At 33.2% G+C, this 14,294-nt stretch overlaps 2 protein-coding genes across 2 annotated transcripts in view; both read right to left on the minus strand.

Annotated features, from left to right (window-relative positions):
• LOC106670983 (myelin regulatory factor) overlaps positions 1-1,464 on the minus strand; it is a 59,560-nt gene extending 58,096 nt beyond the window's left edge. Inside the window, exon 1 of the mRNA XM_024227396.1 lies at positions 1,045-1,464. Coding sequence (XP_024083164.1) covers positions 1,045-1,087 — 43 coding nt within the window. The 5' untranslated portion in view covers positions 1,088-1,464. The remainder of the gene's footprint in view (positions 1-1,044) is intronic.
• A 3,978-nt stretch (positions 1,465-5,442) lies between these two features.
• LOC106670984 (neurotrimin-like) overlaps positions 5,443-14,294 on the minus strand; it is a 325,411-nt gene continuing 316,559 nt past the window's right edge. The window contains exons 6-7 of the mRNA XM_024227397.1: positions 7,813-7,949; positions 5,443-6,382 (exon numbers count right to left, since the gene is read on the minus strand). Of these exons, the coding sequence (XP_024083165.1) occupies positions 6,282-6,382; positions 7,813-7,949 (238 nt within the window). The 3' untranslated portion in view covers positions 5,443-6,281. The remainder of the gene's footprint in view (positions 6,383-7,812; positions 7,950-14,294) is intronic.

Raw genomic sequence — 14,294 nt, forward strand, 5'->3', positions numbered from 1 at the left:
CCATTAATGCTAATGTTTATGAATAATAGACAATTAACCTGGGAAAGTAATTTTTAACAGTATAAATTATCGCTTGAGATTTCTATTGATTCTTTTTTGGTATCATCATAGCCAGCAGGAAAGTAAAGACAATAATGGCTAATATATCAAAACCAGCATAAGTTAAAACAATTTGTAGGTGCATTAAAACAAATATTTATTCCTATTGGACTGCCAAATACGCTAATTTTTATGAATAATAGACAATAAAGNCATAAACATTAGCATTGTTGTCCAATATCAAAAAATATTTTTACAATATACCTACAAATTGTTTTAACTTATGTAATTTTTTTTTTATAATAGTCAGTATTGGCCTTACTTTCCTGCTGGCCATCATGATACCAAAGAGAATCCGTAGAAATCTCAAGTGATCATTTAAACTATATAATATTCATAAACTATTCAATATTACATTAAATCTGTTAGTATTAATATTTTCTTGATTATTGTTGCAACCCAACCTGATTACTTTTGGAGTAGCATTTTGTTTATTTGTTCTTGCACTTTCTGTCTTTTTTTTCTGGATTTATTTGTATTGAATAATCAATATTAATTGTAAATTTTTGTAAATAGCATAATAATGTTCTTGTAAATTAGACAATAAAATATATACAAGACAGACAGTAGATAAGGATTGATTAAAGGCAATGCAATTATTCAATAAAACTTCATGAGATTAACTCAATAATGAACGTTAATCAGATTTAAAATGATGGAAGATCATCTTTATGTTCAGATTAAAAGGAAAACAAAAATAGAAAAAAATCCTCCAAGAGTAATTAAGGGAAGAGGAGAAACACAAACATTGAGTTGGATAAGGTGGAAATGTCAAAGTGACACTTGTTGATTCAGGGGCCGGGTGGCTCGTGGGAAATCAATAAAACCTACCCGATCCCCGATCAGGGTCCTGGTCAATGAAAACCCATTGACTCTCGTCCGATTCGGTCAATAGAGGAACGGGTCGAAATCTCGTAGACGCCTACTTTTTAAAAATTGACTCACCGAGAACAGCTTGCAGGGTCTGCTCGTCGAGGAATCCATCCATAATTGACGCTGTGGAAGCTACATCGTCCAAAGGGCGAGATCAATTTGGTTCGAGACCATTTCGGAAATGTCACATCTTACCAACAACGGTATAACATCCACAAGAAGGTAATGGATGGAACTGACTGACTGGAAGGAGGCATGATGGCCGAAGTACGCACTGATATTGGGACGACGCCTCTTACTTTACGGTTTACACAACTTTACACGTTACCCTCGCCGAGGCCCCACGCTTTTACGAGTCCTTTATTACATGGATTTACATTAAAACCGATGCCCTTTAACATTGGCACGACTATGGTGCAATTTGCGCCGAAGAATCATGAAGAATGACTTATGATATCGAGGGAGAAAACCCATTGACCAAATTTGAAGAAACCTCATAACAAATTGACCCAATCTAATCAGTCTGTTTGTTTTCCCAAAAAACAAATAAGTTTTGAAAATAAAGGATATATTCTAAATTAGTTATAAAATTATACTCTTATAGCAAAAGAAATTTAACCAACAGTGGTAGTTTTCAAAATCTAATGACATCAACACCATATTTGACATGACAATAAATTGCAATAAAGTTTTTAATATTTGTTTTCATGCCAAATATAGTCGTGATATCATTAGATTTTGGATTATTATGGAAATTACCAAACTGATGTTACATTTGTTTCGCTATAAGAGTTTAATTTTATGACTAATTTTGAATAAATCCTTTATTTTCAATCCTAATTCCTTTTTTGAAAAGCAAAACAGACTGGTTTGATTGGATCCATTTGTTATTAATCTTCTCAAAAGTAAATCGGTTTTTTGTCAATGGGTTTTCTCGTTTGATATCAAATCCAAACACATAATACTTGCCATGTTTGGTCTCTCATGCATTAATTTCTGATCATAAATCTTTTAAAAATAAAAAAAAGTACAATTGTGCTCATAATTTATTTTGGGACCATGTGAAATGGACTGGATATCAAACGAGAAAACTCATTGACCAAATTTGAAGAAACCTTATAACAAATTGACCCAATCTAATCAGTCTGTTTTGCTGTTCAAAAAAACAAAAACAAATAAGGATTGAAAATAAAAAAATTATTCAAAATTAGTTATAAAATTATACTCTTATAACAAAAGAAATTTAACCTACAGTTTGGTAGTTTTCAAAAACAATCCAAAATCTAATGATAATTTATCTTGATCAAGACCTATTTGGCATGACAACAAATACGAAAAACTCTAATTATGCAAAACAAGTTTTAAAATGTTTGAATTATCATACGATCTGACTTGCTATTTGTTATAAATGAGTCCCAAAATAAATTATGAGTACGATTGTTTTTTTTTTTTGTTTTTGTTTTTTTTAAAGATTTATGGTCAGAAATTAATGTTTGAGAGACCTAATATGGCAAGAATCGAGTGGTTTGGATATGATATCAAACGAGAAAACCCACTAACGAAAGAACAATATAACTGTGAGAAAATTAATAACAAATTGATCCAAAACAGCCTGTTTCGCTTTTCCAAAAAAGGCATAAGGATTGAAAATATAGGATTTATTTAAAATTAGTTATAAAATTATATTCTTATATCAAAAGAAACTTAATGTACAGTTTGATTGTTTCCAAAATAATCCAAAATCTAATGACATCAAGACTATATTTGGCATGAAAACAAATATGAAAAACTCCAATTATACAAACAAAGTTTAATAAAAAAAATGTTTAAATTATTACAGGATCTGGCTTGCTGTTTGTTGTAAATGAGTCCTAAAATAAATTATGAGGATGAGTCTATTTCTTTTATGTTTAAAAAATTTACGGTCAGAAATTAATTTTTGAAGCACCCAATAGGGCAAGGACTATGTGAAATGGACTGGATATCGAGCGAGAAAACTCATTGACCAAATTTGAAGAAACCTCATAACAAATTGATCCAATCGAATCAGTCTGTTTTGCTTTTTCAAAAAAGAAATAAATATTGAAAACAAAGATTTATCAAAATTAGTTCTAAAATTGTACTCTTGTAAGAAAAAAATCTATACCTACAGTTTGGCAGTTTCCAAAATAAAAAAAAAGTTTAATAAATAAAATGTTTAAATTATCACAGGATCTGGTTTGCTATTTGCAATTAATGGGTTCAACAATAAATTATGAGTGCGAATGTATTTCTTTTATGTTTACAAAATTTATGGTCAGAAATTAATTTTTGAGGCACCAAATATGGCAAGAACATGTGGAAGGGAAATTGTGAGATGCGGTCTGGTGTGATGTAGGTTTCAGAAAAACATTTTCTTTATCGTGCCAACGTTTCGATCTTTATTGAGATCATCTTCAGGGCCAGGGATTTACAAACATTGTTTAAATTTAACAAATACATGTAAGATGTGGAAAAAAGTGAATTTATACAATGCAAAAAAATATTTTTTATAATCCATCAAAGTATTTCTACTCTACCATACTTTGATTGAATATAAAACATATATTTTTTGCATTGTATAAATTCACTTTTTTTACATCCTACATGTATTTGTTAAATTTAAGCAATGTTTGTAAATTGCAGGCCCTGAAGATGATCTCAATAAAGATCGGAACGTTGGCACGATAAAGAAAATGTTTTTCTGAAAACTACATCACACCAGACCGCATCTCACGATTTCCGAATAATCATCGACTAACGGACACCACACAACATTTATAAAATTATACTCTTATAGGAAAAGAAATTTAACCTACAGTTTGGTAGTTTCCAAAATAATCCAAAATCTAATGACATCAACACCATATTGCGCATGACAATAAATATGAACACTCCAGTAATGTAAAAAAAGTTTAATAAATAAAATGTTTAAATTATCACAGGATCTGGCTTGCTATTTGCAATTAATGAGTCCAACAATAAATTATCTGTATGATTATATTTCTTATATTGAAAAATTTTATTGTCAGAAATTAATTTTTGAGGCACCAAATATGGCAAGAATCATGTAGAATGGATTGGATATCAAACGAGAAAACCCATTGATCAAAGATCGATATAACTGCTAGGAACTTAATAACAAATTGGTCCAATAAAGCAGTCTGTTTGGCTTTTTGATAAAAGGATTAAGAATTGAAAATAAAGTATTAAAAAGTTGTTACAAAATTATATTCTTATAGGAGAGAGGAAATATAACCTGTAGTTAGGTAGCTTCCAAAATAATCCAAAATTCAATGACACCACGACTATAGTTTGGCACGACTATGGTGCAATTTGCACCGAAGAATCATGAAGAATGACTTATGATATCGAGGGAGAAAACCCATTGACCAAATTTGAAGAAACCTCATAACAAATTTACCCATCTAATCAGTCTGTTTGCTTTCCCAAAAAACAAATAAGTTTTGAAAATAAAGTATTACAAAGTTGTTACAAAATTATATTCTTATAGGAGAGGAAATATAACCTGTAGTTAGGTAGCTTCCAAAATAATCCAAAATTAAATGACACCACGACTATAGTTTGGCATGACTATGGTGCAATTTGCACCGAAGAATCACGAAGAATGACTTATGATATCGAGGGAGAAAACCCATTGACCAAATTTGAAGAAACCTCATAACAAATTGACCCATCTAATCAGTCTGTTTGCTTTCCCAAAAAACAAATGTTTTGAAAATAAAGGATTTATTCAAAATTAGTTATAAAATTATAATCTCATAGCAAAAGAAATTTAAATGTTTGAATTATCACAGGATCTGGCTTGCTATTTGTTATAAATTATGAGTATGATTGTACTTTTTGTTATTTTTCGTTTTATTATGTTTCGTTATTTTAAAGTTTGCCTAATTTGGAAAAACCTTAAATCAAATTTACCCAATCTAACCAGTCTGTTGTTTTTCTAAAAAAAAAAACAAAAAAAAAGAATTAAAATTGAAAGTTAAAGTATGTAAATTTAATTAAAACGATTTTAGAATATATAAAAAAAGTAATATTGTCAGTAATTAAAAAAATGCAATTTTGAGTTTTTTTATTATTTATTTTAAAAAGACATTTACACACCATTTGAATCAACATTTTTAGGTTTAAAAGAGTTGAAAAAAAAAGTTCACAACATTTTATTTAATTAATATGTTTTACATGTACATAATGTTATAATTCACATAGTAATCAATATAATTTTACAACAATTGATTTTTATATTACTTTGTTACAATTATGATTACTCTACTCAATACAGAATTTTTATTGAGTCCCTGGTACAAATTTAAATATCACCTATAACTTAAATGACTAGTTTTATAGTGGTTTCACATTAAAATTTGTATTTTACATTCATTAACATTTATTATAATATAGCATTTTTAAATTTTTTTTTCAGTTAAACAACAAAATTTTATGTTCTAAGCATATATAAAATTTAAATTAATCTATCAATGGTATTTCATTGTGTATAAACTCTATACAGTTGAGTTATGTACACCTCACCGATCACAAAAACTTCAACAATATGTTGAGCCAAAAATTAGTACATTTCTATAAAAATACCCTTCTCTTTGTTTTTTATTTTGATTTTTTTCCGCCTTCAGAGTGAATGGTTTAAATTAGACTGTTCTACAATCTAGGAGTCGACTTGGCAATAATATAGCCAGAAATTTAAACATTTATCTGCATCTGTTCCTTTCTCTGTACATACAACAATTGGATTTTTCCCCGATTTAAATTCACATTTAGAAAGCAACAAAACAAATCCAGAAATTATGATTTGTTGAAGTTATTATTTTATGCGGACTATGGGAAATTCTTGCGTATTATTTTGCCTATAAGTCTTAAAAGTCTGACCTATAAGAATTCTATAAAAAAATGTAGATACATCTATTTATTTATTTTTATGCTTGTACAGAATTTTATCGTTTAGCCACTATGCCATATTAAATTAATCAATTTTAATCATAAGGCTTGAAAATCATAAGGTTTGAATGAAAAAAAAAGTAAGTCCTTAAGATGAGCCCAGCTGGACCTACTAGATCGAACTTACAGTACAAATACAAAGATTTAAATGGGCATTACACAGATTTGTACAGGTTTTGTATCAGCGTTTTAGTGTTTTTTCAATAGCTATAACACCAATCAGATAATAGCAAAATTTTTTGGGAATAAGTCCCTTTGAAGTCTGGTTACGTTTACCATGTCCCTTACATCTTGGCGTTTCACACTTAAACTGCCAGTCACCTAGAGTATATGAGAAGGATGAAGGGTAGAACCCAAAAAATATTGCAGGCGGTCAACCTGTGGCTGATCCCTACGTGCATAGCTGCTGGAGCTTCGCCTAAAATTTAAAATTTCAATTATTTTTACAATATAAATGAAAAGTTTGGTATAAAATAAAAGAAAAGACATAACACGTGTAAAAAGTAAAATAATTCCTGTCTTAATGTCTAATGACCCATTGGGTGTTTGTGAAAAAGGGGTCAAACCATTTTACAATATATTTTTCATACTATTCTCAATTAAAAAAACACGGGATATACTGGGATTCGAACCCAGGATCACTAGCATCGTAAATCGTTGTAGGCCCAAACCTCTAAGCCACCGCAGTTCATAAACAGGCAGATGTTTACCTAAAACCTGCAGCTTATTTACAGAAATAGTATCTAATCTGTTCTTACACTGCTCTACTACCTCTTTGCCAGGTAAAAAGACTGAATTACATCCTAGCAAAACCACTTGGACTGGTCCCAAATATCTTCCAAGGTGAGTCCATGTAGTCCAACTCTTTGCACAGGAGCTGATAAAGAAGAATACACTTTCAGACAGTCAAGCAACTATAAAGGCACAAAATATACACACTTTTTGCTCCAAACCAGTTTGGGAATGTATATTGCTAAATGACCCTAAGAAAACAACAAAGTTACCATGAGGTGGGTTCTGGGACATGAAGATATAGAAGAAAATGAACTAGGCAAGGAAGTCAGCATACCTTTTAATCATGGGACCAGAACAACAACTTGGCACACTGGACAGTATGCTAAAGTTGGTGCTGGAAAAACACCTTGGGGAAGAAAGACTGAAGCACTGGGCAAAAGCACCAAGTAGGAGGTAAGAGAATAATCTTTCAAAATGGAAGGTAAAAGTGTTCCTCTATTTCAGCAGATTTAAGGAAAATTATAGGCCTTTGTCCACTTAACTACCACCTAAAAAGATGGATAAATCAGAGAAATAAAATGCTGACTCTGTTAAGAGAAACTAGAGACATCAGCCCATATCCTTTGTAAATGTGAAACATTAGCCCAGTACGGCCAATTTGGTAAATTCTCATAAAAAGAGGTGTGCGAAGAGGAAAGGGATGGTTGGAATATGTAGAAACAAATGAAAAAATTGTACTGAGGAAGGTACTAAAATTCCTAAAGGAAAGTGTACCTCAGTTTGGAAAGTGACATTTTTAAAATTGACATGGGTGCACTCTCCTAAAACTGTTTATGAAGAACTGCAGAGTTTTTTCTGCATTCTGAAACATCTTTTTTTTTTTTTTTCTTAGAGTATAAAAAGCGTCTTCTGCCCTAAAATGTTTCTGATTGTGTTCCCGACCTGAAGAGGGTTTGAGCCCAGCAGTCGATTTCTTTCAATTCTTTTTTTTTCTCATATTATCCATCATGAACCATCCCTAACCATCCCTAGATTCGATCAGTTTTTACTACCATACTGATCTTCAGAAAATCTGAAGTTTGAAAAAAATGAAAAAAAAAATTGCCGACTTACCGTTCAGCACAACTACTGCAACAGAAGAATGTGCAAGTTCCCCGAGGGAACATGTGTAATTTCCTGAATCATGCTGGTTTGAGTTAGCAATGAAAAGACGGCTTAGAGCTCCATCGTCTGAGATGTCTGTTTTTACGCTGAAAAAAAAATTACAAATCATTGTTAATATATTTTTTTAATAAAAAGGAGAAAAAACAATTATCAAACATTTAATTTGGTCGTTATCGATCATTTTAGTCTGACAGATCAATCCAGTGAGGCAGAACAAAAATGATTCGTAACGACTAAATTACACTTTTATTATTCTGTAGACCAATCTTGATGTATTTTTTAAATAAATTATTTTTATATATAGCAGGACAGTCAGATAATGTCTTAATTAATTGTGTGATTTCTCTGTGTAGTCGTCTGGGTGATAAACTTGTTTTTTTGTCGTTACTGATTGAAAATGTGCTTGAAGAAGATGAAATGCCAAAATGGGTCTGACACACCAACACGGTTAGGTTAACAACTAAATCGTCATTTGTTAATGTTCCAACAAAAAACTTAAAATTATGCACATTATTTTAAAAATTTCTTGGCTCCAAGAGCCCATTGGAAAAACATTCGTATATTTTTTGACCTAGTATCACCAAAAACATCTCATTAAAATCAGTGATCATCTTGTAAAGTGATGAAATAACTCAATATTAATTGTGAAATCGCTAGCATTGGTATATTTGATGATGTGTCTGTAATATCGATCACTGGTGTACCTGAAGATGGCGAAATGATGATAAAACCAACCCAGTGATGATAGGCAGACCAAAATGATCAATTAATAAACATTACACCCTGGTAATGTTCACACCAAAAACAAACAAACAATTCCCAACTAAGTTATGACTTTTTTTAGGTCTATGAGGTAAATGTATAGGTTAGTAATTTCCTATTATCCTGGATTGCCTAGTCTCTTGATTATAAGAAATATCAGTTTTTGTCACAAGACTTTGAGCGTTGAACGCTTAAAAAGTGAGGTGCCCTCAACAGGAAAAAAGACATATGAATGAATTGGTTTTCAAGTGTGCTCCATATTTGCTTCCTATAAGACCACTTTTCCTCGATATTTTGGAATTATAAAAATTATGAAGTTTTTAGCAGTATTAACCTAACCTAGACAAGCAATTTTAACCTATATCATCATACTCTGATTCTTCAGAATTAACTTGCAATCAGACATTATATTTGAATATGGGGGTTGAAGTTTGTAATTTCCAATGAAGTTGAAAGAATTTATAAAATAAATTTCAAATATGTATTATCGTTATATAACCTAACCTAAAATATGTTATATTCTCAATTTCCTCCTTGCCTTGAATAGTGGCCAAAAACCATCAGATTTTGGATGTTAAAAATATCTCTTCACATTATTTATAAATAAACTTCAAATAAAAAAATTATGCACTTGTTTTTTGGCATAAACATGAACTTCGTTGCTAACTATAACATCAAATTATATCTCTCACTTCCCTTAACTTCAATGTTTGACACATTGATTACTCTTGTAGCTTACTTATGCAAGCTTCTCATTATTTGTATTTACTTTCTGATCCTTAACCAATCAACACATGCAATTTTTACCTTATTATTGCTTGATTGAGAACTCTGCTTACACCAGTTTTTCCAGAAAGTGAGACAATTTTTTTAAAGTTTGTTATCTATTTACACAATACTTGATTCTTTACTACAGCCGGTTTTAAAAATGCGACCACATTTGTACTGCTATAAAGGAAGAAAAAAAAATGCAATAAAATTTGGTCCAATGCCTGACCTACTTTGCTCTCATGACTTGCAAATTGCAAGTAGTCATAACTTGGCTGTTTTCAGAGTAGTGATTATTGTTCGTAACTGTTACTACTATTTTGACCTACCTCCTACCATTCCATAATAGAATTCAACCAATGTTTAAAGGAAAAGCTTATGCCCTTAAATAATCTGAAAAGATTAATTTAACAGCCAAATTTTGAGGTATTTGATTCTAAGTATTCTTCAAGAAGAGAAGGAGATAGAAAGAGAGAAAGCTCATTCATTCTTTCTCCCCCCCTCTCACTCTCTCTCTCTCTCTCTCGCTCTCTCACTCTCTCTGACTCTCTGCTCTCTCTGATCCAATCACCAAAAACATTATAAAGCAATTAAATATATAAATATTTTTATTTGGCCAGCTTATTCTAATTCAGAACACTTAGAATCAAATACCTCAAAATTTGGCTGTTGAATTAATTTTTCATCATTAAGTTTTCACTCTCTCACTCACTCTCTCTCTCTCTCTCTCTCTCTCTCTCTCTCTCTCTCTCTCTCTCTCTCTGCTTTTTCACTGGCACTTGCTATATTTTTCTCCCTCTATCTTTCACTTTCTGCCTCTCCCTCTATTTTTGACTTTCTTACTTGCGTTCATTCTCTCTCTGACACTCACTCTATTTCTCTCTCTCTCTTACTTTCTCTCTCACTCACTCTCTCTCCCCAACATTCGCACTTTTTCTCTCTCTTTCTCTATGAAACTGGTTCTATTTTTCTCTCTGTCGATTTCACTTTCTGATACTCAGCTTGTCTCTTTCTTTTCTCTCTCTTTCCTTTTTCACTGGTATTTTTCCCTCTATCTTTCACTTTCTGTTTCTTCCGCTATTTTTCACTCTCTTTCTTGCTAAATTCACTAGTTTCGTGGTCCGCTGGACCAATTAATGTCTTACAATTAATTAAGGTTTTCAGTCGAGATAAAAAAGTCAATGGCACGAGCGGGATTCGAACCCACGATCTTCGGATTGATACGCCGCTGCTCTACCACTTGAGCTATCGTGACCTCGATCCACTCGGACACCAACCTCCCATCTCAACCACACCTTTTGAATTTTCCCTCCTTTTTGCCATTCCACCAAAAGGTGTGGTTGAGATGGGAGGTTGGTGTCCGAGTGGATCGAGGTCACGATAGCTCAAGTGGTTGAGCAGCGGCGTATCAATCCGAAGATCGTGGGTTCGAATCCCGCTCGTGCCTTTGACTTTTTATCTCAACTGAAAATCTATTACTTGCGTTCATTCTCTCTGACACTCACTCTACTTCTTTCTCTCTCTTTCTTTCTTCCACTTTATTCCACTCTGGCTCTCTCTCTTTCACACTCACTCGCATTGTGTTTCTCTCTGACACTGTTTCTATTTCTCTTTCTAACTCTGTCTCTCTCACACTCGAGTTCTCTCACTCTGTCACTTGGATTCATTCTTCATTCTTTCTCTGACACTATTTCTATTTCTCACTCTATCTCTATCTCCCCCCCCCCAAACACTAACTTCCCATCTCAACCCAACCTTTCGAATTTTCCCTCCTTTTTGCCATTTTTCATTTTGGTGTCCGAGTGGATCGAAGTCACGATAGCTCAAGTGGTAGAGCAGCGGCGTATTTAGCCGGTCGTGGGTTCGAATCTCGCTCGTGGCACTAACTTTTTCATTTCAAGCAAAACCTTACATAAAAAGATTAAGTTATATATAATTGTGAGCTTTCTCGATGAGGCCTGCGGGTGTTGAACCTGTAATTTAGTCGCTAACAATTTTTTGGTTCTACCTAACCTCACTGAATTTACCTGTACGCTGCAGGCGGAAATGACCGTTAACGACCGAATTACAGGTTATGTGTAATGCTATATTATGTATAAAAGTGTAATAAATAAATAAAGGATATTTTTAGTTGTGATCTTTGTACAGACTAACGATCAGACAATCCATTTTTATACTAATTATGGTAAAAATGTTACCAATGCTTTTAATATAATCTGATTGCAATTTTTTAAGCACAGAATTTTAAAAGTGCGTTTTCAACTTTTCAAGAAGTATGTAGAAAACCGATTTGTAAGTAAAGTTAATCTATTATTTACATAAGATATGGTTTGTCTTGGCTTTTGTTTAACTTTTGTGGAAGGAAGGAGTAGGATTTTTTTTGGCAAACTAAATAAATAGTTCAAAGGGAGCTGGGTATATTATAAATAAGAAAAGAGAGTAAAAAAAAAAAAAGACTGAGCTAGGAATGTCCCAAGCGCAATATTTCAGTTATTTACATATTTAACAATTTGCATAACTGCCTTCATTTACAAGTATGATTTCGTCGGTTCTCCCATCTCGGAAATCATCTCCCGGGCTCGGTAATCGGCGATACAATTTGTTGGAAAATATCAATTTGTTTGAAAAGAGCTGGGAGAAGAGGAATATAAGTGTGCGTTGCGGGGGGTTGTATTAAGATTTCTGCACGGATAACGCGTTATGCCATAATACGATAATCTGGAAGACACACCTTGAGTAAGTCGGCTGAATCCAGTTGGTAATTATAACTTGACGTATGAGGCTGAACGCCATTTCATCAGCCGAGAGAACTCAACCTTAATGGATCTAATTTGTCCCAACACCTCAAGCTTCATTATGAGCTCAAATTCGTTTTGCTTTATTGCATCTGCCCCAAATTTAATTGAAAAGTTCGTTATTGATATTTCAAATGCGGATGGGGGTTGGAAAGGTAGTTGCTCTAATTAAAAGTGAACTTCAAAATTTCGTACTTAATGGTCTTCAGTAAGCCGATGTAATATAAAATATCAAACAGTAAGTTGGACTTTTATGGTGATGTCAAGTACTTCAGCAGTTTGGCTCATATCTCCAGGTAAGAAACTATGTAGGAGTGCCTCAAGGGAGCATGCTAGGGCCACTATGGTTTTTGCTCTATGTTAAAGACCTGCCCTCTTAACTTAGTTCCACCAATCTATTAATTTATCACTACATAAATCCTTCGACATCTATCTAAAAAGCTGTAATTTTTCTCACCTTCATTTACAATTCTGTCCTTAGATTATAATTAATCCCAATAGAAATCCCTCCAAGACCTAAAAAAGCCCTCATAAATTTCAATCATTCTGTCGTGTAAATGAACTATGTGCACGTAATGGGCAAAATAACATGCTTAAAGACATTCTTCCCATGATTCATTCCTGCAACTTTTTTTTTTTTGTTTGGGTCCAGACTTTCACGTCCTAATATTCAAAAGTGCCAGTTGTAGATATCATCGCTAGCGATCTTAAAGCTTCTCTGGAATTTTAAGGGAGACCTTTTACTTACTATCCTGATTAAGTCATCAGTGGCTCCTTTCTATGAACCAACAATCTCATAGATGTAGAGGTATCCCAAGGAAGTATATTAGAACCCATTCTCTTATATACCACAGACATTTGTAACATTTCTGAAACTATCCTATGTGAATGGCAATCCTATGCTCTCATAAAGATCCCGTTATCTCAACCAGAAACGTGCAAACTCGTGTCACATGCTTTGAGGGGTGGAAAAAATAACAAACATACAAAAATGTGAACACACTTTCACCCTTCGAAGAATAACCAATGAACCCATCTACTAAAATGGCATCCCTCTTCTACCAATGTAGTCCGCTACCTTACGCATCTTCCTTCATGTTCATTAGCTTTCTTCTAGTGATGTCCAAACACCTCGAAACCCTTATTTTAAAACGTTTAATACACATCCTGAAATCATTCCTTTCGCAAGATTTTAGAGTGCCTGACACCATTTCACCATTTTAGGGGAGAAAGAGTATCTGAATTGATGGTCTGCGAGTAGGTGAATTCATGTTGACCCAGCACAAGTTAACTTACTGAGTCTGTTTCCACTCGCGGGTTTTTCAGTTATTCAACTGTCGGAATTGCTGACGAAACAACTGGGTTGAGCTGGTTGATGCTGTGAACATCGGTCAATTCAGTACGCTTGCATATTCTAGGTCCAAACCCATTCCCACTCTCATTCATTCTTAAATAATTTTTTTCTTATTTACATACCTTGACTCAATTATGGTAGTGAAGTACTCGATATCTCTTCATGACCTTTTACACTATTACATAAATAAGGTAATTGAGGGTTGATGATGGAATCAATATTTCGCCATCGGCCCATCACCCTACATAATCACGCTAATAAATACATTCACTATCAACACAAGCTAGTGACGCGAAAAGATATATAACAAAACAACCCTGTTTCATTAAATAATCGGAACAGGAGACAATTCACAATTGGCTAGCGTTCCTACGCGCTCTCTGTACAGAGCCAAGGAATTTTTACCCTTAATCAAGTGGGACCTCGGTGGTACATGTATTAAAATTGGAACTAATATGAATTGATACGTTCATGCTACAAATAAATTACTATGAAAAAAATAAATTAGACAATTGTATATTGTTCATAACTAAGGTTTCTAGTTATGATAAAAAAAAGTCATTGTCACGAGCGGGATTCGAACCCACGACCTTCGGCTAGATACGCAGCTACTCTACCACTTGCGCTATCGTGACTCCGAGATACGCCGCTACTCTACCACTTGCGCTATCGTGACTCCGAGATACGCCGCTACTCTACCACTTGCAGTATCGTGACTTCGATCCACTCGGACACTAACTTCCCATCCTCAA

Source organism: Cimex lectularius, unplaced genomic scaffold (genome assembly GCF_000648675.2).
Source record: "Cimex lectularius strain Harlan isolate CLEC.00 unplaced genomic scaffold, Clec_2.1 scaffold206, whole genome shotgun sequence".
NCBI lineage: Eukaryota > Metazoa > Arthropoda > Insecta > Hemiptera > Cimicidae > Cimex > Cimex lectularius.